The sequence below is a fragment of the Cavia porcellus genome, unplaced genomic scaffold, assembly GCF_034190915.1.
Source record: "Cavia porcellus strain 051 isolate PalLab524CR breed Dunkin Hartley unplaced genomic scaffold, mCavPor4.1 scaffold_4, whole genome shotgun sequence".
Classification (NCBI taxonomy): Eukaryota; Metazoa; Chordata; class Mammalia; order Rodentia; family Caviidae; genus Cavia; species Cavia porcellus.
In genome coordinates, this window is record NW_026947487.1 from 102044859 (window position 1) to 102068934 (window position 24076).

The 24076-nt window shown below is 46.9% G+C and overlaps 1 protein-coding gene across 4 annotated transcripts in view; it reads left to right on the top strand.

The window, feature by feature from the left end:
• The window catches only part of Wwp2 (WW domain containing E3 ubiquitin protein ligase 2), a 132320-nt gene that overhangs the window by 10787 nt on the left and 97457 nt on the right, over nucleotides 1-24076 (top strand). For 3 of the 4 annotated variants that reach the window (XM_003471980.4, XM_005004630.4, XM_023565970.2), the window contains exons 2-4: nucleotides 5160-5244; nucleotides 10355-10502; nucleotides 10787-10908. In XM_003471980.4, the coding sequence (XP_003472028.1) occupies nucleotides 5175-5244; nucleotides 10355-10502; nucleotides 10787-10908 (340 nt within the window). In that variant the 5' untranslated portion in view covers nucleotides 5160-5174. Of the gene's footprint in view, nucleotides 1-3394; nucleotides 3648-5159; nucleotides 5245-10354; nucleotides 10503-10786; nucleotides 10909-24076 lie in introns of all 4 variants that reach the window. The other variant, XM_005004629.4, reaches the window with a different exon arrangement.

Below are 24076 nucleotides of genomic sequence, written 5' to 3' on the forward strand. Positions count from 1 at the left end.
GAGTGAATCCAGGTCCTTTGACTGAGCTACATCACCAGCCCTTTTGTTATTTTTTTATTTTGAGACAGTCTCACTAAGTTACTAAGTTACCCAGACTGGGTTCAAACTTGTAATCTTTCCATAGCTTCCCAGAATGCAGGGATCACAGGCATGTGCCACCACACCTATACGTGTCATGATTTTTGATTAAATTGTCTACACTGTTACGATAAATGCTGTTTACAGCTAAGCCACATAATATACCAAGATCACTTTCTTCCTCAATTCAGCTTTTGTTTTTACTGGAGGTATGCATTTCCAACAAACCCTGGGATAGAGCCACAGAACATCCAGTGCGGTGAGGCGTGGCGTGTCGTGTCGTGAAATCTCCTTAGAGAAGCCATCTGTGGATCCTTTGGCCGGGCTAGTCGGGCATGGGCACTGCTGTTTGTGGAGGAGTCCTGAGGCTCACAGGGAACCTCCTGTCTCTCTCCTCTTCCCAAAGTGCATCTTCCTGTAGCTTCCAGAGAAAGCCAGCTTTGGAAATTACTCCTTTGTGACTTTGCAATTTTGAAAATATCTTTATCTTGCTTTCATCCTGGATTGTTTTTCTTGATTCTCAAATTCCAGGTAGAAAAGTTTTATCAGGATTGAGAGCCTTCGGTATGGCTGCAGGCCATTCTGGCTCCTGTTAGTAACTGTGAAGAGAGCGAGCGTTACCGTTTTCAGGCCAAAGTGGAACTTGTGTCACAGTGTCCTCCTCTTCTTTTTTTAAGATAGGGTCTCTCTCTGTGGTTCATGCTGGCCTTAATCTGGCGGTCTGTCTGCCTCAGCCTCTTGAGTGCTGCAGTTATGGGTGTACTCTACTCACCTGGTCAGTGTGGCTCTGTTCCATTCTCTGTTCTGGGGATTGGGCTCCTTTCTACAAGTGTGTGTCTTTCAGGTCCAGAAAACAAATTTGCAACTTTGTAACATTTCTTGATGATTTCTTTCCCTCTTTTTCCTTTTCTCTTGGATGTTGGATATTTTTTTTTTGTCTTTTTTGAGGCAGGTTCTTGCTATGCAGTTCAGGCTGGCCTTGAGTTCATTTTGTAGCCCAGGCTGGTCTTGAACTCGCAACCATCCTCCTACCTCAGCCTCCGGAGTGCTGGGATTACAGGCGTGAGCCACCACATGCAGCTGGATGTTGGATATTTTAAACTAATTATTTAAAAAAAAATTTTCTCTCTTAGCTACTATCACTCTTTCATCTTTTTTTTTTGTCTTTTTCATTTTTATTGGTACTGGGGATCGAACTCACAACTGCCTGCTTGCAAGGCAGGTACTTATGCCGCTGAGCTAAACCCCCAGCCCCACTCTTTTATCTTTTTGAGACAGGATCTCACATTATGATTCAAGCTGGCCTTGAACTCAGTATTTAGCCCAGGATGGCTTGAATTTGCCTCAATCTTCCTGCCTCAGCCTCCCAAGCATTGGGATTACAGGTGTGCACTTCCATGCCTGGCTCTAAAACATTTTTAAATGTCAGAAAACTGATGTTCCAGATCGTTCCTTCCACAAATATTTTGGAGTCCCTAAAAAGAGCCAGGTCCTATTCCAGACACTATGGCAACAGGACTAACAGATGCAACAAACAACTGGACCCTCCAGGAGCTTAGATTCCAGGGCAGGGAGACAGGAAATACAATAAATAATTACAAAGTGACAAAGGGAAAGAGGCCGAGGCCTAGGGCTGGGTGGGAGAGGTGGGCTTGACAAGGGTCCAGGGTCAGGAGCCCCTTAGGGGACGAAGGAGGAAATGCTGCTGGCCCTGGGTTCTGAGTCCTGAAGTCCACAGCTCGGGCAGAGCCAGGGAGGAGGTAGGAGCTGTCTGTGATCCAAGACAGCAGGGAGCCTGCTCTGCTGAGACTGGGGACGGATGGAGGAGAGCGACAGAGGTATCACAATGGGAATGTAGCACAGAGGCCCTCGAAGCTTATTTTAAAGACTTGGGATTTTATTCCAAGTTAGACAGGAAGCTGCTGGATGGCTCTATCAGTGACATGGTCTGACCTCCCTAATTAAACAAAACAAAACAACTTCAATCTCCAGTACCAAAAAAACCCAAGAAGTGCTCTGGTGGCCGAAGTTGGACATGACACTGAAGGGGTACGGGGCTTAAGACAATCAGGTGAGAGAACGTGGTGCTTGGACCAAGCTAGGGCCCAGAGGGTGGCAAGATGGCTTGAACTTGGACTTATTTTACATGTGCAGGTGACAGGTATGGACAGATTGTGGGCTCTGGCTGGGAAAGGAACATGAGTGAGTCCCAGTGTTCTGGCCAAGTCACTGGATGGAAGGGGTCCTCATGACAAAGGAAGAGGGTGGAGCAGAGCATCAGGAGCAACCTTTTGACTTTGGCTAGCAGATCCGAGGGCCTGAGGCTCCAGGCTGATGTCAGGCTGAGACAGCCAGTATGCACAGAACAGATACAGCTGCCCAGCTACAGCACCCCCTGGTGGTAGAAGCTGCTGGTGGGTGGCAAAGGAGCTAGCAGAGGAGGCTGGGAAGAGTTTCAGGTGGGCAGCGTCCAGGCCATCCAGCGCAGAAAGCATTTGGAATGCAGAGCGTGGCTGCATTAGATGCCTACCAAGCTGGGCATGGGAGAGACTGAGAGGTGTCCTGGAGTCTGTGTCACTCTGACAGTCTCCACTGTATGGAAAATATTCACAGAACTAGTCCATGGTGGCACGTGTGCAGTCCCAGCACTCCGGAGGCTGAGGCAGGAGGATTGCTGCTAGTTCGAGGCCAGCCTGTCCTATAGTAGTGAGTTCGAGGCAAGCCAACATTACAAAGGGAAGGCCCCTGTCACAGAAAAATGAAAACAAAAAGCAAAATAAAACAGAACAGAAAGAACTACTGGGAGTATGGCTCTTCCCTAGCTTGGTTGAGGCCTGGGTTTCATTCCTAACACTGAGGAACAAATGAACAAACAAAACCCTGACTAGTCCAGCCAAAAATGAGAGTAAGTTGTTTTGGAACCTGAATATACAGCAGGCTTTTTTTGTGGGGTGGCTTTTTGAGTTAGATAGCTATGTAGCTCAGGCTGGCCTTGAACTTGCAGCGATCCTCCTGCCTCAGCCTCCCGAGTGCTGGAATTACAGGCGTGCACCACCATACTTGCCTGAAATAAGGCTTTTTTGGAGGGGAAGCTTCTCAGGATCAAAGCCAGGGCCTCGTACATGTTAGCTAAGTGCTCTACCACTGAGCTAAGTCCTCATGCTTTGTTTTGTTATGCTAAAAATCTTGAATCATAAAAGTGACTTCAGCTATAGATAGTGTCAGAATCACTGTTACTTGGCTATAGTGACATTTAATTCTCATATAATGATTTCCATTCTTGGAATAATATAGTGAGTTGTTAATTACTTTTTAGGGCTGGAAAATTCTAACATGGGAAATCAGGAGAGATGAGAAGCAAATAGATTGAAAGAAGCTACTCAGGCTGCTGAAAAGAACGGGAATTTTGCCATGTTTTTGTAGCAGCAGTTTTCAAGTGTGATCCTCAGACTGTGGGCGGCCTTTGAGATTCTCCTGAGATTTGGCAAGGTCACAGCTATTTTCATAATATCTCCAGTCACTCTGCCTTTTTCTCGTGATCATATTTGCACCGGGGTGTAGAAGCAAAGGTGAGTAAACTGCCCATGCCACAGCCCGAGCCCAGGTCACTGTTGCATCTCGCCCTTCCATATGACGTGCTTTCGGCCCAGAGAGAAAAGCCAGTTTCACTCAAGAGGGTCCTTGATGTAAAGAGCAAAGCAAAAGACAGATAACAGGAAACGGAGATGTTTTGTGAATGGAAGGGTGATGGACCAAGAGCTGGGAGGAGGAGAGAGGGAGGGCGTGGAGATGCACTCCGTACCTGTCCCTGCTCCCTGAGAGGAGTGCGATTGTCACAGACTGCAAACCCATGCCCAGAAAAATAAAAGACATACAGGAAGTTTCAGGATGATTAAGGGTCACAGGTGTTCATCGTCTCGAGGGTTCCTAACGCCAATAACGTGTGTTGGCAATTCATTTAATGCTGAAGGAACAGCCAGATTTAGTTTAGCTATAAAGGCGAATAGCTGTGATTTAAGAGAAACCAAGCCCTCGATGAAATGTGGCTGGGCCAGAGCCCGGCTCGGAGCACGTCTCTCTCCCTGCTGTGGAGAAACGGGAGCAGCTGGAGACAGCTCTGCCGCGCACGCACCGGCAGGTGAAGGTGTGCAGCTGTCTCATGAATCACCACTTTCACTTGGAAAGCAGCTGAGGCAAACTGAAGTTACTAGAATTGGGTATGTGCCAGACACTTTCTTCCCAATGAATGAAGCGAGCCTGACATTTCAAGGGAAACAACTGTTTGTTACCGGTGACCAAGCAGGAGCTCGGTATGGAAAATGAGGATTTGGGACACCTGTCTCTACCGCCGGGCGCTCCGAAGCTTCCCTGCCGTCTCACCTGGAGACTGAGTGGTGACTGGCAAATGTGGTGTTGTGGATACTGTAGAATGAGGTGTGTCACACTGGAGGGTCTGCATAGCTCAGGGAACCCGTATTTGCCAAATGACAAGTGATGATGGCTCCAGCTCATAGCTGAGTAAGAGATCCATTCGCAGTGCCACACAGACTTTTCTTCTAGCCGAGATGGTATGACAAGGACTCTTGCTGGCTGACAGTGTCGGGCATCTCTCCATGGGCTTCTCAGCCATTTGGGGTCTTCTTTAGAGAGACGTCTGTTTGGATCATTTGCCAATTTAAAAAAAAAATCACATGAGCCATCTTTTTATTGTGAAGCTATTACTTTCATTGTGGAGTATTCCATTCGTCTCTTCCTCTTGGTTTGGCTGCTAACGTCCTGTGGCCTTCCTAAGTTAGCCAGTCATTGTAAGAGACAGAGGATGTTTTGGATGTTTATGTTTTCTTGCCTCTGTCTCTTTAAACTTGAATACAAATTGAGCTTAGCTTTATTTTCCTTTTTCGTTTTTTTCTGAGATAGGGTCTCAGTAGGTAATAGAGGCTGTTCTCAAGCTCATGGGGATTCTCCTGTCTCAGCCTTCTGTGTACTGGGTTTAAGGCGTGCACCATCACTCCCAGCTTTTGAGCTTGGTCTTTCACCTCCTGCTCAGATAGTCTAAACCCATTCCTCTGCTTACCTTGCAGTTTCCTGGTGATGATATGGCATCTGCCAGCTCCAGCCGGCCAGGAGTGGCTCTCCCTTTTGAGAAATCTCAGCTTACCCTGAAAGGTGAGTGGCTCGTGTCACATGCATGTCACTGGAGGTCCAGCTTCGTGTTCGGGGAAGAGGCAGGAGTCTCTGCTACACCTGGATCGGCAGGGCTGCACTTTTAGAAACAGCTGAAGGAAAGTCACTTGAAGGAGATAGGAAAAAAGGAACTTTTGGCTAAAATATCTGGACTTAATCTTGGTCAAAAGGCTGAGAAGCGGTGGCTAAAACATCCGACTTGGTGACTGCTTCACATCCCAGGGCTCTTTTCTTTTTTTGACCTTTTTTTTTTTTGTCTTTTTGAGACAAGGTCTCACTGTGCAGTTCAGGCTGGCCTTGAGCTCACTTTGTAGCCTAGGCTGGTCTCGAACTCACAACGATCCTCCTCCTGCCTCAGCCTCCTGAGTGCTAGGATTACAGGCGTGAGCCACCATACCCGGCTCTTAGGGCTCAGTCCATATTCACTGATGATGACCTCACTCAACCTCTTGGTGTCTGTCCAATGCCACCGATCAGGTCACTGCCATCTTGTTGTCTTCAGCCGGGGTTTTTTCTTGACACTACGTCGGTACGTCCAGTGGCCAGCTGATGCCATGGCTTGCATATTTAGGAAATATCTAAGATTTACAGCCGAAGCGAGTGCCTGGTTTCTCTTTCTCATATCCTGTGTTCAGCCGTCGGCATATCTAGTTGATTCTATTTTCCAGACACGTCCATCCGGTCCTGAGCACCTCCCGCAACCCTTGCTGTCCTTACCTCAGCCAAGCTGCCGCTGTCCCCACCGGATTAAGGCTGTCACCTCCTGTGCTGCCTTCTTGCTTCTGCCCTTTGCTCTCTTTCAAGCTGGGTCACACAGCAGCGCTGGTGACTTGTTAAAATGTGACATGGCTCTTATCACTTCCCTGCTCAACACTTCGAGTCAGAATACAAACTGATGACCCCACATGCCAGCCTGTTTCTCAGTTCTGGTTGCTTCCTCTGCTCCAGCTACAGGCTCACGACTCTTCATTCAGCACAGGCAGGTGTCTGCCCACCTCTGGGCCTTTGCACTTGCTACCCCTCTAAATGGAAGGCTTTCACTTGGCTTCTTTACTTCCTTAGGTCTTTACTCAGTAGTCCCCCACTTCTATGAGGCCTTCCGGATCTGGACTGTTGATCTGCAGCCACATCTCTCCTGACTTCCTCACCTCGGTCCGCTTCCCAGCCTTCCCAGCCCTCCTGAGTGCTAGGATTTTAGGTGTGTGCCTCCAAGCCTGGCATTATTTTGGCCAGTGTCTGCACCTGATGGATCCTGAGCAAATAATGCCGGAATGGAAAGTACTGCTCTGGTGGCCAGAGCTCTCTACAGGAGTCATAAGGCTGAGCAGATGCTTGGGGTGGGTAGGGCTCTCAGGATGTGGGCTCAGGTCCCTTGATGCAGTCATGCAGAGGCGAAGCTGTGTCTCTACATTCTTTCTCATTAGTATTTTATTATTATTATTATTATTGTGTGGTGCTGGGGACTGAACCCAGGGCTTTGCATTTGCTAGACAAGTGCTATGCTGCTGAGCCACACCCCAGCCCTCAGGAGCATTTTGGAAAGGCAAATGTTACTCATTTATTTAGTATATTCACATACATTCCTTTCCTCCAGCCCTGCAGTACCCTTCTTGGGGGAAACCAAGGCCATCAGTTTCATTTTTGTTTTTATATTTGGTCTTTTTGAAACAAGGTTTCACTATGCACTTCAGGCTGGCCTTGAGCTCACTTTGTAGCTCAGGCTGGTCTCAAACTTGCAGCAATCCTCCTGCCTCAGCTTCCAGAGTGCTGGAATTACAGGCAAGTGACACCACACCTGGCTCATCAGTTTTTTTTGGTGTCCCTCATATTTGTTTTAATCAGCTTTTTGTGTCTGTGACCAAATACCTGAGAAAAACAGCTTAGAGGAAAGAAGATTTGTTTTGGATCATGGTCTCAGGTTTCAGTCCATGGCTACTAGCTGCTTTGCTATTAGCGCTATGGTGATGGAGGAACATGGTGGTGGAGCTTGTTGCTGCTCACCTCAGCCAGGAAGTAGACACAGAGGGAAAGAGCCAGAAAAGAAGAGGCTGGGGACCAGATTTAGTTCCCAAGATTACACCTCCATGTCTGCTCCCTTTGCCAAGGCTCTGCTTTCTGTTTCTATTGTCACTCAGCTCACTGTCCAGTAGTGCCACCACTGGATCCCATCAGTGGATTAATCCACATGGTGGAGTCGGAGCCCTTATCATCCGATTTCTTCCCCCAGAGCCCCTCAACTGGCAACCACCTTTTAGCGTATAAGTTAATGAGGGACATTTTAAATCCAGGTTCTAATGGCCTCCAGTGGAAAGAGTTTGTGTAACTTTGAGGCCAGATTGCTTCCTTGGAAGGAATATTTCTTTCTTTTTTTGTTTCTTTTCTTTTTCTGAGATAGAGTTTCTCTATAGTCCAGGCTGGTCATGAACTCACCGTGTAGCCCAGATTGTCCTGGAACTCATGGGGAGCCTCTTCCCTCAGCCTCCTGAGTACTGGGATTATAGGCATGGGCCACTAGAAAGAATATTCATATAGCAGTGTATGAGAGCGCCATTGTTTATCAAAGCACAGTGTTGTCAGACTCTTTTTATTTTTACATCTAGGGATGGAACCCAGGGCTCTACCAGTGGTAGCCAAGGCCTTTACCACTGAGTACTACTTCAGCTTTTGTTGTTAGACTTCTGGCAGTTTGATCACTAAAAGACTGTTTTCTGGGCTAGAGATGTAGCTCAGTGGTAGAACATTAATACAAAATTAATATCGAGTGACAGTGATGATTACTGTAGAGCATTTTTTAATATTCTTGCACATTTTGTACAAGTCTGAAATTATGTAAATATTTTTAGAAAGTAAAAAGAAAACAGGAAATAGCTGAGGACAAAAGAAAGGAAGAGAAAAAAAGAAAATATATAGACAAATAGATGGGGGTCAACCGTGGTAAACAGTTCAAAGAGTTTGCCTGGGGGCTGGGAGACGTGGCTCTAGTCACAGCCCCACCACCGACAGGATCCATGATTTGAATAAGTTGTAGCTCCCTAAATCTTGGCACAATCATGAAAAATTTGTTTTGTTTTGGTACCAGGGATCAAACTCACAACCTCATGCTTGCTAGGCAGGAGCTTGTGCTGCTGAGTTAGATCCCTGACCCTGTTTTTGTTTTTAAGACAAAGTCTTGCTATGTAGTTCAAACTGGTCTTGAACTCATGGTATATCAGGCTGACCTCAAACTCAGATCCATCTTCCTACCTCAGCTTCGAGTGTACCGCCATGCCTGGCTTCAATAAAAGGTTTGAATTTGCTGATTTTAAAGAGATTGTCAGGGTGGGGGATTTAGCTCAGCGGCATAAGCACCTGCTTGGCAAAGTGCACAGTTGTGAGTTCAATCCCTGGTACAAAAAAAAAAAGTGCTTGAAAGAGATGAGTGTTAATCATTTGGAGTCCCCTTTTTGAATTAAAAGCATGCAGAGATACACCCCTGCCACCAGGTGGCGCCAATTAACTTCGGTCTCTGAAGCGCAAAGCACAGCTTTTTGCCCTTGACCTGCGTTCTTGTGCCATCACCGTTTTGGAATCTTTGCCATAGGTGGTTATTTATTTATTTAGCTTCCTTCTCACTGTGTCTTTTGAGCTCTGAGAAGAATTATTGCTAAAATCAACCTGGAAGTGGAGGTGACCTTTGCCGAGTTGTAGTACCACTGTCGCCTCTCAGAGAAGTGTCTGGGAGGAGATTTGCTAGCTTTCAACCAAGGGGCACTCAGGTGGGGACAATCTTGCTGTCATAGATGAGGGGTATCAGTTCCATCCTCTGATCTAGGGCATAAGATGGAAGACATCTGGATGGGGCTTCCTTCTGAGGACCTGCGTCCTTACCTTGGGTCACACGTGCCCCAAGACCTGTGTCCTTGGACATGGCACTTATGTGGCCAGGTGGACACGAGAAGGGCTGGCACCCGAGGGCTGTGCTCTCCAGCGGGATGCGACAGCCCACAGAGGGCTGTCAGCCTTGCCAGTAAGTGAAGAACAGAGAACAGCAGGAGAGGAGCCGAGCGCAGTCCCGCAGGCCCTGAGCGGCACGGAGCCCCGCGGACCGTCCACAGCTCCTCCAGTGTTAGCTGTTCCCTGTAAGCCCCTGGAAACCGCGGGACTGCAGAGAGCGGGAGCACACAGAACTCAGCACCCTGACCTCAGGAGGGGGGGATATCTGTAAAGCGCTGATGGGAAGCCGCATGGCTTTTCTCCTTGTGAAAGGCTGTTGTGCTGTTCTGAGAACATGAAAACATTTTTCACAGCCTTTGGGGGCTATTCAGCAGCGAGTGTGGTACTTTCCTAGAACAAAGTTGCAAATAATCTTTTTAGAATGAAAGATGGTTAACATACCTTATAGTAGGCTCACATCACAGCCACTTAAAATTACTTTCTTGGAGCCAGGACTGTAGGTCTGGGAAGAGGACTTGTCTAGCATGTGAGAGGTCCTAGGTTTGAGTCCTAGCATTGAAAAAAACAGAAAAGATTTTGGGAGGAGAATTTTTAAGGAATTAGGGAAATAAAGCATAAATGTCTAGAGGGCTTACCAAAAATAAATTGGTAATGATAATTAGTAACAGTTATCCCGTAATGATACTAGTTTTGTTCGTTTTTTGAGACAGAGCCTCATTATGTAGTTCAGGCTGGTCTTGAACTCACTATGTAGTTCAGGCTGGCCTTGAACTTGTGGTGATCCTCCTGTCTCAGCCTTCCAAACACTGGGATCACAAGCATATGCTACTGTGCCTGGCTCTCCATAATGATAGTTATGGTCTCAAGTTAGGAGTGATTTTTTTTTCTTTCTTTTTTTTTTTTTTTGGTACCAGGGATTGAACTCATAACCTTACATTTGCCAGGCAGGTGCTTATGCCACTGAGCTAAATCCCCAGCCCCCTGATTATCTTTCTCTTTTGGGGGGATAAATATATATATTGTTTGATTATATATATTTTTTGATAATCAGGACAATCACACACACACCCCCAACCCAAACAGAGCCAGAACATCTGCCACAGGGGGGCACCTGCGAGTCCTTGGCTCACCTTCCACTCTTTCTCCCTGGCCGCTCCAGTGGTGTCTGCAAAGCCCAAGGTGCACAACCGGCAGCCTCGCATCAACTCGTACGTGGAGGTGGCGGTAGATGGGCTGCCCAGCGAGACCAAGAAGACGGGCAAGCGCATCGGGAGCTCCGAGCTGCTGTGGAATGAGATCATCGTCCTGTAAGACAAAGTCGTGTCTGCGGGACACTGCCTGGGGGCTGGGGCTGGCCGGGAGTCCTGCCAGGGTCCCGGGGCTCTGTCCCGGGCTTCTCCCTGAGCTCACAGAGGTCATTGTGAGCGGGGGACAGGCTCGGCGTTGGGGACAGGTCCGAAGCGCCTGACCTGTCCATCCCCCACCCCCACTCCCACCCCAAGATGTCAGCGGTGTAGTTCAACTGCTTTCTCTCACGTTCTGGGGGCAACACGAGTGGCGGGACATGATGAATCAGGTACTTGTTTTCCAGGAATGTCACAGCCCAGAGTCATTTAGATCTGAAGGTCTGGAGCTGCCACACCTTGAGGAATGAACTGCTAGGCACGGCCTCTGTCAACCTCTCCAACGTCCTGAAGAACAATGGGGGCAAAAGTACGTACAGGGGGGCGGCAGGGCTTCACAGCCAGGCGCCAGGCTGGGGCTTCTCGGTGACTAGAGGACGACCCACCAGAGCCAGGGGCCGTGTCCGGCCTCGGCCATGCTGTGCGCTCCGGGCCCAGGCGACCCTGTGTGCGCATGCGCGGGTTTAGCGCAAACGGCTGCGCCTGGGCTCCTGGGCGGGCACCGCGCCTCCCGGGGTGGCCGGGGCTGCTCGAGCTCCGCACTCGCTGCTGCCCTGTGCCGTGGCCTGGCTCAGAAACCTCATTGCGAGCTGCATGGGGGAGATCGCGCCTTCCCTTGGCGTCTGCAGCCTGTACCGGGTGCAGGCCTGCACACGAGCCGCCATGCCCAGCGCCTCCGCGCCGATTCTGCGCGGAACCTCATGGTGCTGCACCTGGCCTTCGGAAGTGGGCTTGATGTTCCCAAACCCTGGCCTACTTTTTGTGCTTTGATTATCAGAAGATGTTTATTGATTTATTTTTTTAAGAGCAGAAACTATTTACTGGGGGAAAGAAAGCGTCTGCCCGAGAGCCCGAAGGAGTCCTGCCTGGGTTGCCCTAGAAGGTCATATTTATTATGCTATTTGGAATTGTATTTTTGGACAGTCACACGTTAGGCTGCGGAACCAACATGAATGGCCTTTTCTTGCCTTGTAACATTTGTCTAGTCAACATAGGTATTTCCCTTGTTTGTGGCGCTGGTTCAGTCATTGGCCCTCACGCATGCTAGGCAAGTGTCCGGCTGCAGAGCTCCATCCTCAGTCCCAACCTATTTCAGGTTTGATTATAAAAGTAATTGTAACCAGGCAGTGGCACATGGCTGTAGTACCAGTTCTCAGAAAGCTGGGCAGGAAGATCGCTGCAAGTTTGAGACCAGTCTGGGCTACATAATGAGTTTAAGGCCAACTCCATAGTGAGACCTCGACTCCAAAAAACCCAGTCCCCCCCACCCCCGCACCAACGTAATTGTAGAAAACGGCCTGGTGGTGTTTGCTTGCAGTCCCAGCATGTGGGAGGCTGAGGCAGGAGGACTGCTGCAAATTCAAGTACAGCCAGAACGACATAATGAGACACTGTCTTAAAACAAACAAAACTAGAAAAATGGGAAATTACAGAAAATAACAAACAAAATAAAATTTATCTTTCAACCTAGGACATAAACACAGTTGTTGTTAACATTTTTATGTTTATACCCGTTTGAGCTTTTCTTCTTTTGTGCAGAAACATCAGTGCAGTGGTACGTAGGTTCATTAAGTTAATTTGTTCCATGAATCTGGGGAAGATGGCCGAGTTTATGATCATGCAGAGAAGGTGGTTGTGGTGTTTGTTTGTTACCTGATGCTTAGTCTGCAAAAGGAAGTAAATTTTTGCTGAACACTTCTGTTTGCAAACCTAATTGTTTGTGAACACTAACATTACATTATTTATGGCATCAGTGAAACAAAACGATCAGGCATGGTGGTGCACATCTGTAACCCCGCCACTCAGGAGGCAAGGGCAGGAGGATCACTATGAACTTGAGACCAGGCTGAGCTACAGAGTGAGACCTTGTCTCAGAGAAAGAAAAAAGTATTAAAAATGAAGAATGAGACCACACACGAACGTGTTGTTGTTGTTGTTGTTATTGTTATTATTGAGACAGGGTCTCACTGTGTAGTTCAGGCTGGGCTTGAGCTCATTTTGTAGCCGAGCCTGGTCTTGAACTTGCAAGGATCCTCCTGCCTCAGCCTCCCGAGTGCTGGGGTAACAGGCTTGCACCACCAGGTCTGGCCCTCGAACATATTATTTTGAAACATGCCTTTTTCTCAAAATATCTCAACATATATTTTTAATTTGATAAGATGTATATAGCATAAACTCTCCCACCTTAACCATTTTCATTTACAGGTCAGTGGCGTTAAGTGTATTTCCCTTATTGTGCAGCAGTCATCTCCTGCCATCCCCAGAATTATTTTCATTGTATAAAATTCGTCCTTGTTAAAGAATCACCTTTCTTGTCTCTCTTGCTAGACTGCCGAGTAGATGGAGATTTGCTTATTGATGGTTGAGGTGCTGAAATCCAAGGTCTTATGTATGTTAGGCATTTTGCTGCTGAGCTACATCCCCAACCCTAATTTTTTTTTTAAAATTTGGTACCAGGAATAGAGCTCAGATTTGAGTTTATCAGGCAACTGCTATGCCACTGGACTACGTCCCTGGTCCTAATTTTTTGTTTTTCAACACAAGGTCTTGCTATGCGGTTCAGACTGACCTTGAACTCATGTAGACCAGGTTGGCCTCAAACTCAGCAGTCCTCCTGCCTCAGCCTTCTGAGTGCTGGGATCACAGGCATACGCTATCACTTGTGGGTTCTCATTTTTCTTTTCTTTTTTTTTTTTTATCGGTACTGAGGATTGAACTCATGACTGCCTGCTTACAAGGTAGGCGCTTATGCTGCTGAGCTAAATCTCCAGCCCCTCATTTTTCATTTTTTTGAGGTATTGCTACGGTTTTCCATGGCTACTGTGTCATAACATGTATCAACATAGTTATTTTTTTAATTGAGACAGGGTCTTGCTGTGTATTCTAGGCTGGCCTTGAACTCACTGTATAGCCCAGACGGCCTCCAACTCAGTGATCCTCCTGTCTCAGCCTCTGGGTGCTGAGATTACAGACAAGTCCCACCACACCCAGCAACATATTTTAAGTTATCTTTCTAGAGCCCAATTTTTGATGACTACCTGGTAGTAATCTATTGTATAGCTGTGTGATAATTTAATGTCGAACATGTGAGTAGCTTTCAACATTTGGTAGTCATAAAGTCACAATAAACTTTTAAATTTCTAAATTTTTGCTTCTTGTTTAAAGCGTACTTAGGCTAAATTATCACATGTAGACTTGGCCAGGCTTAAATGTTTTTCAAAATCTTTGACACATGTTGCCAGATTATCCTCAGCAATTTAACCCCTCAGCATCAGGGGCTGAAACTGCAGGTTTCTATTGTACCTTGGTGTATGTTGGATATTATTTATTTAAAGAAAATATTTTTTTGCCTATTTGATGATTATTAACATTATGTCAGACTTGCTTCATCATTTCCTTTTTTTAAAAAAATTATTTCAAAGGAAATTATAGGTGTCCCTACATTTTCTCTGGATTCTTCAGCACACATTATAGGACAAGGGACCATTCGTTTACTGTGTGGCTTCCTCAGTTCATACTCGGTCACTGTGGACTCACCAATGCCTCCTTGCTTGGGTCAGATAAAGTCCCGCTTCTGTACCTCTGCTTTTATGCCGGGATTCATTGAAGGGTGCAGAAATGTTGCCCTATTAATGTGATTTGCTCAGTTTTATTTTCCAGTGTGTATTTTTCCTGTTTGACTTTGAAAGAGCTCTTTATATGTCAAGGCTGTTGGTCTTTGTCTTATTATTTGTAAATGTTTTTTTCCAGTTTTGCATTTGCATTTTACCCGCTTTTCAGTTGACCCGAGTGTTGCCAGGCAGCGCATTGCTCACATGCTGACCACCCTTGTTTGGGCAGGGGTCCTTTCAAACTGTCCATTCTTATATTGACTACATTTGATAAAACTTTCATTTTTATATTTCCTGTTATCTTATAAAAATTAATGAAAAATATTCATTTTTTGGTCACCCTGTATTTAAATAATTGGACTGGTAAATGATGAATTTTGTAGATTTTTTTCTTTCTTTTGTCCAGGGAGACGTTTGAAACGTTTTGCAGGCCAACTGTCTCCTTAGTCCATTCTGAAATCAGCTGTGTAGTCCTTTTTAGTTTTTTCTAGTTCTTTGTGATTTTGTTTTTCACATTTAATTCTTAACCAAATGTAATGTTTTGTACAGTGTGATTCAACTGTGGCTTTAGCACTACTTACCCGATAACCCACCTGTCCCTCATGACGAGGGTCACCGTGTAGCTGCCGCTGCCCCTCCTCCCCACCCGCTCCTCCTTAGCCTTTCCAGGTCACCACGGCTTGACGTAATCGTTGTGCTTTACTATTCGGCAGTTTGAGTTTCAGCTGTAATATCTTCCTGCCCCTTTTCTTTACATCTATGACATTTCTGCCTTATTTATATTATTTTTGGGATCTCTCCTTCTTTCCTCCATCCTTCCCTACCCCTTGAGATTTTATTGGAATCCTGTGTTATGTAAGATTAGTGTGCCGAAGAATTTTCATACTGAATCTTTGTACTCAGGGACATGAAATGTCTCGCAGTCTATTCAAATCCATTTGACATGTATCTCTAGATGGTTGTTTTTCCCCCTAGTGCTAGAGATTGAACAAACCCAGGACCTGATCCATGGTGGGCAAACAACTCCACCACTGAGCGCTACCCTAGCTTTAGGCTCTGTTTTAATTTTTAAAAGGTATTGATGTTATTTTTGATGGCCTCTTTCCTTATTAGAGCTTCTTATTCCTTGTTAGTAGATGGCTAGTAGTTTCTGCATTTTCTTTGATAATCAGCCTATGGTATTAATACAGGTTTTAGTAATTTTGGGAGTTTCCTTGGTAGTCATTTATGTGCTCTAAGACTGGTAATTTTGCTTGTCCTGAAAGATAATTCTTTTCTTGTTAGTAGCTTTGCTTATGGGTGTTTTGGTGAAGATGTAGCAGTGCCTCTATTCACTGTCTTTAGGTATAAATGTGAGTGTTAGACACCTGTCTTTTTGCTTTACTAGGTGGTGTGTGTGTGTGTGTGTGTGTGTGTGTGTAATCAAGAAGGGTGTTGAACTTTTATCAGATGTATTACAGTTGCTTAGAACTGCTTAAAGGCAACTAAGAGGGGACTAAATTAGTTTTCTATTTTAATTTGTTAAATTAAGTTCCCAATAGTAACAGTCTTCAGATTTCTAGAATTTACCTTATTTGAAGGTAAATCGTTCCTTGAGCAGGTTGTGATGACGCATGGCTGTATCCTCCGCATCCCTGATGCAGGAAGATCACTGAGTTAGAGGCCAGCCTGGGTTACATCGGAAGACCCAATCTGTTGGAATCATTTATCAATACCTAATTTGAGAGTTTTCCATATGTATTTATCAGGGAGCTTTGACTGTAGTTTTGCTCTGTTTTTGTCAGCTTTGGGATCAAAGCTAAGCTAATTTTGTAAAGTAAATTGAGGCACTTTCGAGCGTCAGGGATGTACCATATAACATGAAAATTATGTGTTCCATGAGTGCAAGAGGAACTCAATCATAAAACCGATGAGGTCTGGCATCTTCCTTTGAAATAATTGTGTGATGACTTTTTTAGTTTTTTTCTTCAACTTTTCTGATTTATCTTGAGTCAATTTTGTTGTTAATTCATTGTTGTTCCTGAGAAAAGCACTTCATGAGATTTTTATACTTATTAGTGTAAGACTTTGAAATGCCATTCTTATTTTTTCAAATATGTATAATTTTTCCTCTTAAAATGTTTGGTATTGCTGGGGATTTAGCTCAGCAGCATAAGCTCCTGTCTTGCAAGTCTGTGGTCGTGAGTTCAATCCCCGGTACCGATAAGAAAGAAAAAGACAAAAAAAAAAAAGTTTGGTATTTATGTGGATTTTTTTTCCTCAAAGTTTTTTTTTTTTCCTTCTGACTAGTTTAAGCAACTTCCTTCAAACCTTTTGACTTGTTGGATTTGTCAATTATGTGTATTTTCTAATACTAATTTCTGTTTTACCTTCATTAACTTTTTTCTACTAGTTGCCCTAGATCTGTTCATTCACTCATTCATTCATTTATACCTTTTCAAGTTGAAGGTACAGTGCATTTATTTATTTCTTTCTTGTTTAATAATGAAAACATTCTTGCTTTGGATATACCCTCATTCAAATTTCATTATTTTTGTTTGTTTTGTTTTTGAGACAAGGTCTCACTTGTAGTTCAGGCTGGGCTGGAACTCAGAGGTAGCCCAGGCTGGCCTCAAAGTTGCCGTCACCCTCCTGCCTCAGCCTCCTGAGTGCTGGGATTACACACTGGTTTGTTCCATCAGTTTCATAGTGTTATGCTTGTTATTAGCCTATACATTGTCCTGTATTCTGCTTGCTGCCTGTCCTTACAGTAGCAACTTTTTTCTTCTGTCCTGTAGTTATGATGTTTCTGGTCCTGGTCGCAACTGTTGTGGCCATTGGTGCCTCTGGTCATTGCATTTGTGCGTGGTTGTGTCGGGCAGAGACGTTGCAGATCAGATCTGATGGAAAACGTAAATTCTAATAGGGCGAGGGGCTACTTTTTCTTGGAAAACTAATCAAACTAGCATAACCGTAGCATAGGCTGCATGCGTGCAGGTGCACATGCATGCACACGTGTACAGCATTTTCTGGCTTTGTTTCATAGGCTGTCTATTTAGAGCAAGGCTATTTCTGGGTGTTTGCAAATGTGTTACAGAGGAGTGGAAAATGACATGTAGGCTGTGAACCCAGATGACCTGGGTCGAAGTCCTGATCCCAGCAGTCTTAGGACGTTGGAAAATCACTCAGCTCTGTGTGCCTGTTCCTTATCTCTGAAATGCTGTTTTGGGGTTAAATGAGTTAATGACTGTAGCTGGCACGTGGAAGATCCGTGTAAGTGGCGGCAGTGGTGACAGCAGCAGCAGCTGTCTCTTCTGACACATTTCTTCCTACAAATGAGGAGGTTTGAGGCCTGGAGATGTACAGTGCAGATCCAGTCACCTGTTGTGGAAACTTCTTGCCTTATGGGCTATTGCAGGACAGAATTCCAAGGCCGAACAAATGCTGACACTTCGGCAAAGCCAAGGGAGGCTGTTATTTACGGGATGTCTCTGCGCCACGGTCTTGGCCTTTGCGCCCTTTAGAAATGGGTGTGTCATCTGCAGGGTGGGTGTTAGGCATCCGGGCGACTCCTGCCTCTGTGCTCCCTGACCCGGCTCTGCAGGCACGTGTGGCCTTCCTGGCTCCTGCCTCCCTCCCCTCTGCAGCCGGCAGCTTCTCCTTATGGGGACACTGAGCGGGCTGTGGCTGTGCGGAGGTCTGCACCAGAGCCCTATTTGGGGGCCTCAGGACGGCTCAGTCACCTCTATGTCATTGAGGTTGCTTATTGATTTGTTTCAGGGGCCTTTTAGGGGCCTTTTGAGACAGACATTTCAGATGGCTTTCACGGTTAACTGCGTAGGTTTCCTGAGCTCTCACCCCTTGATTTTTCTCTATGCCGGTAGTGGGAGACATTGAGATGATTTTCTCTTCGTAGTGATCTCTCCTGTCCAGCCTCCCTGACATCACAGGCCACGGTGGTACCAGACTGCTATTTTCAAGTAGTGGACACAGTATTTCCCGAGTGAGAGCAGTAGCTTGAAGGTTTGTTTTGTTTTGTTTTTAAAGCTTGTTTGCTTATTTATTTGTTGAGTCAGGATTGCCCAATGTAGCTCAAGCCGACACTGAACTTGCAGTGATCCTCCTCCTCAACCTCCCCAGTGCTGAGACCGCAGGATGGTGGTGTACACCTGTAACTGCAGTACTTGTGAGGCTGAGGCAGGAGAAGTGCAGTGAGGTGGAGGCCGGCCCGGGGATGCATCCTGAGTTGAAGGCCAGCCCACACTGCATGGTTAAACTCTGTCTCACAAAAGTAAACAAATAAAAAGCAATTTACAGGAGATGCTTTGGGACTGTGGTCCTCATCCCACTTTCACTTGCTGCTGGGTTTTGCATCCAAAAATGATTTTCCTATGATGGTGGCATTTTTTTTTCTAGTTTTATCATTTCCTCTCACTCACTGATTAGCACAGTACTGCAAGAAAGAGCGTTCCCTGTCCCAGTGCATGCGTGTAGGTATGTATTATCTGTCTGCATATTTTATTCAATGGGCTATAGTTTATTATAATTTATTATTGCCATTTTTCCCTTAGTGCTGAGACTTGAACTAAGGGGTACTCTACATCTCCAGCCCTTTTTACTTTTATTTTGAGTCAAAGTGTTGCTTGGTTGCCCAGGCTGGCCTTGAGTTTGTAATCCTCCTGCCTCAGCCTCCAGAGTAGCTGGGATAATAGGCATGTGCTGCACTCCTGCTAATTCCTGCCCTTCTTTCCACACTTGAATCATCCGAGACATAGATGAAGAGCTGTGTCTTCATCTCATAGGGCCATTCCTGTGTCCCCTGACCCTGTCCTGTCTTTTTGTCCAAATATAATCCAGTATCAGCACTGCATGACAAAGGTGGCATTTAAAATCAGAAAGAAAGACCAGCAAATGGAGCCAGGACCTCAGCTCGCCAGTGGTTTCAGAGTGTGGTTCCCGGCCAGCGGCTTAGGCGTCTCCTAGAAGAAATGTAGTAAATTTTCCAGCCTCCAGACTGGAGAACTCCTACGCAGGTGGGGCCGGCCTCTGTGTGTTAACAGACCCTCCAGGGGTCCCGACTTAGTGAGTCTGAGAACCACTGAGCGTACTAGTGGAGAAAGTCAGATGCCTTCCTTATACCAACACCGATGGTTTTCATCGTTTATTTTTATTTTTAGTGGTCCTGGGGGAGGAACCCAGGGCCTGACACATACTAGGTAAGTGCTCTACCACTGAGCCACCCCTGCCCCGTCATTATTCAGTTTTTAAAAAAGCATTTATCTGTTGAATCCGTCCAGGGTTGTTTGGAATAGGGGTCTGGTTCTGTTTTTTTTCACCTGCTGAGTTTTACACATTCTCGATGCTTTCGTTGGAGGGAGCAGCTGCATCACGTGGGACAGAGTCCTCCTTCCGAACTGTCTTGCCTCATCGGCCTTTGTTGCTTCTGGCAGACTTTTGTTCTGTTCTGTTTTGTTTTGAAGACAGGGCCTTGCTCCGTAATTCAGGCAGGCCTCGAACCTGCCTGAACTCACCAAGTAGCCCACAATGGCCTTGCACTCACAGCCTCAAGAGTGCTGGGGTTATAGGCCTGGGCCACCACACCCAGCTCTGTGTCTGTGTGCCAAACACTAGGACGTCACATCAAACTCTCCAGCTCCAGTCACAGCCGCAGGGCCTTCGAAGCTTCCTGCACACCCTGGGAGAAGCTGGCTGGCGCTGAGACTCTCACAGTGCCCACAGCAGCTCAAAATGGGCAGGCAGTCGGCCTAGGAAGGCTCCCTGCCTCTCCGCTGTGTTCTGTGTGTGGCTCTTGTCTTTCCCTCACGCGTGAGCTCGTCATTTGTCTGAGCTTACAGCACTGCCCTCCTGAGACCAGAATGGCCAGTTGGGGCCTGGGCTTGAAGGCCAGCTGCCCTGCTTTCCAGCTTTCAGCTGGAACAGAAATAAAACTCCACGACCTGGGACTTGATTCAGAGGGAGAACAGAGAAGAAGTGTTACACATGGCTGTTTGCTAAAAACAATTTAAAATTGGCATTTGAAAGCTTGAGTTTAGCTCATGAGGCAAGCGCCTGCCTAATATGCGCGAGGTCCTGAGTTCCATCCTCAATACCCCCCCAATCAAGGCTACAGTCAAATTAAAGGAATGAAAGGTCGCCAGTGGGCTGGGGGTGCAGGGGACCGAGGTGAAAGGGGCCGTGGCAGTGCTGGCGGAGGCGGGAGAGACGCTGCCGCAGCCCTGCGGTTTCCGACTCCCAGAAGGGCTGTAGTAATGCTAGCTTCTGAGAGTTTTTTGCTTGCTCCTGAAATCGAAAATAAGTATTATTGTTATTATTTTGTGGTACTGGGGATTGAATCTGGGAGTACTTTATCAATGAGTTGTATTCCTACCTCTTAAAAATTAAAAACGGGATTTAGCTCAGCGGCATAAGTGCCCGCCTTGCAAGCGCATGGTCCTGAGTTCGATCCCTGGTACTGATTAAAAAAAAAAAAAAAATTAAAAACAGCCAGGGATTTAGCTCAGTGATATAAGTGCCTGCCTGGTGAGTGTGAGATTGTGAGTTCGCTCTCTGGTACCAAGAATGAATAAATAAGTAAATAAAAATTTTTTTGGAACAGAGTGTTTCACTAAGTTCCCTAGGCAGAACTCACACTTGCTCTTGCTATGTGAATACTCCAGCTGTGTGCCACCATGACTGGCTATTAAATTTTTTCTGTTTTCAAAAGCAGTTTAAAGTTTTATGCCATGTGTATTTTACTACAGTTTAAAAAGTGAGCAGGGCATAGTGGTGCACACCTTTCCTCCCAGGGCCCTTGGCTCACTTTCCTCTGGCCGGTCTTTTCCTTCCGGGATCCTGCAGGTGTGTTTGGTCCTGGGTCCCAGTTCATCTGCACCCCTCCTGTCATGAGTGAGGGCATCCTGCTGCGTGGCTTTCAGTTTGGTCTGTGCGCCTCTGGCTCCTGGCCTGGGCTCCTTCCCTGGCCACCAGGAGAGTGTTGTGTGAATTAACGTCGCCAGACGAGATAAACATATTAGAACCAGAGCTGTGGGCTTCACCTCAGCTTCGCCCATCTTATATCGCTCAGGCTGAGGTCCTTGGTGACCCTTTTTGGAGACAGGGTCTCACTGTGTAGTTCAGGATGGCCTTGATCTCACTAGCTTCTGCTGGCTGCAAACTCGCTGGGGGTCCTCCTGCCTCAGCTTCCTGAATGCTGGGATTACAGGCGCCCCCACCGCCATCCAGCTGGTGTCCTTCTTGATGTCACTCTGTCACAGTCTCAGCCAGCCCATCACCACTGCTGTCCACATTACCGGAGGATGCATTCTGGGACTGAATCCTTTCTCACTCTGCTCCGGTCACCCCACCCAGGCCACTGTCCCTTCTCAAGTGTATAGCTGAGACTCTTATAGGGTGCCTCTGCATCTTGGTGCCTTTGTTTCCCTGAAGTCCAGTTGAACCCACCAACCTGAATCATTCAAACTAGAAATCACATCAGGCTGCTCCTTAGTGATTTCCCACCCCCTTCTTAGCCTTCCCTCCTGCTTGTCCTAGCAGCTGTCTGTCGCCATGTTTCTCTTTGCATCTCACAGGTCTCCTTGCTGGGCCACTCCTGCCCATTTGCCACAGGGCCTTTGCACTGGCTTTGCCTCCTTCCTGAAGCATTCTTTCTCATGTGTCCTTGCTGCCTGCTGCCTCACCCTTGGCCTGTTCACTTGCTATCTCAGAGAAGCCTGCCTTGATTGCACTGGGTTTTGTTGTTTTTTGGTGGTGTGTGGGCTTGAACCTAGGGCCTCGTGCCTATGAAATCACTGAGCTATACCTCCAGTCACAATCCTTCCTCCTCCTCTTCCTCCTCTCCTCTTCCTCCTCCTCCTCTTCTTCTTTTTCTTGTTCTTCTCCTACTTGTGGTTTTTTGAGACAAGGTATTACTATGCAGTTCAGAGTGGCCTCAAACTCACATGACAGTCCTCCTGCCTCAGCCTCCCCGAGTGCTGGGATTACGGGTGTGTGCTGCCACACCTGGCCTTCTCTTGTGACTGAGTCTTGGTGACCAGTGTCAGGCTCACCTCTGGGAAGGGAAGCGGCACTCACGCAAGCCCCTTGCTGAAGCCCTATTTGTTGGCCTCCCCCGGTTGCAGTGGCCTCAGTGACTGCTCTAGTGGTGACTGGCAGGGCACGCCAGGCTCTGGAACTTTGTCAGTCGCCCTTAGTGGTCTCTGAAGAGCTCTGTGTACTGCTCTTGTCACCCTCGCCTCAGGCAGACAGGCCCAGGCCAGAGGCTCAAGGAATTCCCAGAGAAGCCAGAGGGCTCCAAACTCTCCAGAGGTGCAGGCGGGGCCCATTTCGGTTTGGTGTCAACCCAGAGCTGCTACGAAGAAAGGGCCTTTTAGCCAGGAGACTCAAAAAGTAAACACCCGGGCCCTGCAGCCTGCGTGCAAACAAACCTGCCCTCTGTGCCAGCCCAGGAGAGAAGAAAAGCCTTCTGTCAGGAGCACCCTCCTGGGACCGAGTGGGCTTGGCCGTTGCTTGCCTGCTGCCTGCCGGTGCTGGAGTCCTGTTAGCTGGCGGCCCTGGGAGCTGGGCCCCTGACAGGGTGACCCCTGCAGCCCTTTTGTTTTTCTTCAGGCACATCCTGGCCTTGCTTGCCTTGTTGTAGCCCCCAGGAGGGGGCCATGGCCTCCGCCCACTTTTCTGTTCTCCTTTCTTGTCAGTGGTGGCTGAGGGTTTTGTTGGACAGGAAATTTCCCCTGCGCAGGGCATTGTCTTAGGGTCCTGAGGCTTTTTGGGCAGGCCAGGCCTGCTGGGTATCCGGCACCACTGACTCAGATGCCACCATCTTCAGCGCTGCCCTAGCTAAAGCTGGAACGTGGCAGCGGTGTCGCCGTCCTCCTAGACTTTGGAATCTAGTGAGGAAATGCACAGACGAATGGGGCAGGTGACTGTGCCTGGGCAGATGTGAGGGAGGACAGTGCAGGCTGTTCTTGGACTGTGTTACCAGAACTCGGACTGGAGGAGGGATCTGCCTGTAGCAGGGGGCTTTCTGGAGGAAGTGACACCTAGATACTGGAAAGGATGAGAAGGAATTGTCCGGGGAAACAAGCGGAAAGGGTTCCAGGCTGCAGGAACAGCATGTGGGAAGCTTTGAAGCAGGAAGGTTGTGGCCAAAGATAGTGTGGGGCCATAGGCATGTAAGTCAGCACTCCAGGAGGCTGAGGCAGGAGGATCTCAATGTTTAGCCCAGTCTGGACAATTTAGCAACATAGTTTCAAAATTATGAAAGAGCTAGGGTGCAGCTCAGTCCAAAGGCCTTGGGATCAATCTGTAATATGAAAAAAAAAAAAAAAAAAAAAAAAAAAGACCAGGAGAGGGCAGGTACCAGAAAAGAGCTGTTCAGTAGAAAGATGATGTGAGCCTCACATGTAATTAATGTGTTAGCATCCACATTACAAAATAAACCCCCCCAAAATGAAATTAATTCAATAATTTATCTCATTTGTTCCATGACGCAAACTACAATTTTAGCCAGGCATGGTGGTGCATGCCTATAATCTAAGCACTCAGGAGGCTGAGGCAGGAGGACTGCTGTGAGTTTGGGGCCAGCCTGGGCTGCATAGTGAGTTCAGGGCTGGCCTGAACTACCTAGGGAGACCCCATGTCAACCCCCTCAATGTATTGTATAATCAAAATAAAGAAAACTAATAAGATATTTACATTTCTTTTTTCTGTGTCAGGTCTCTGAAATCTGAGGTGCCTTTGATATTCACAGTATATCTCACTTCACACTGTATAGAGGAATGAAACTCCCAACTTACTACAAGTTTGTGTCCTCTAAAATCAAAGAATGAATTTAGGACCAATGGAGGTTAAGAGTAGAATATATTTATTGAG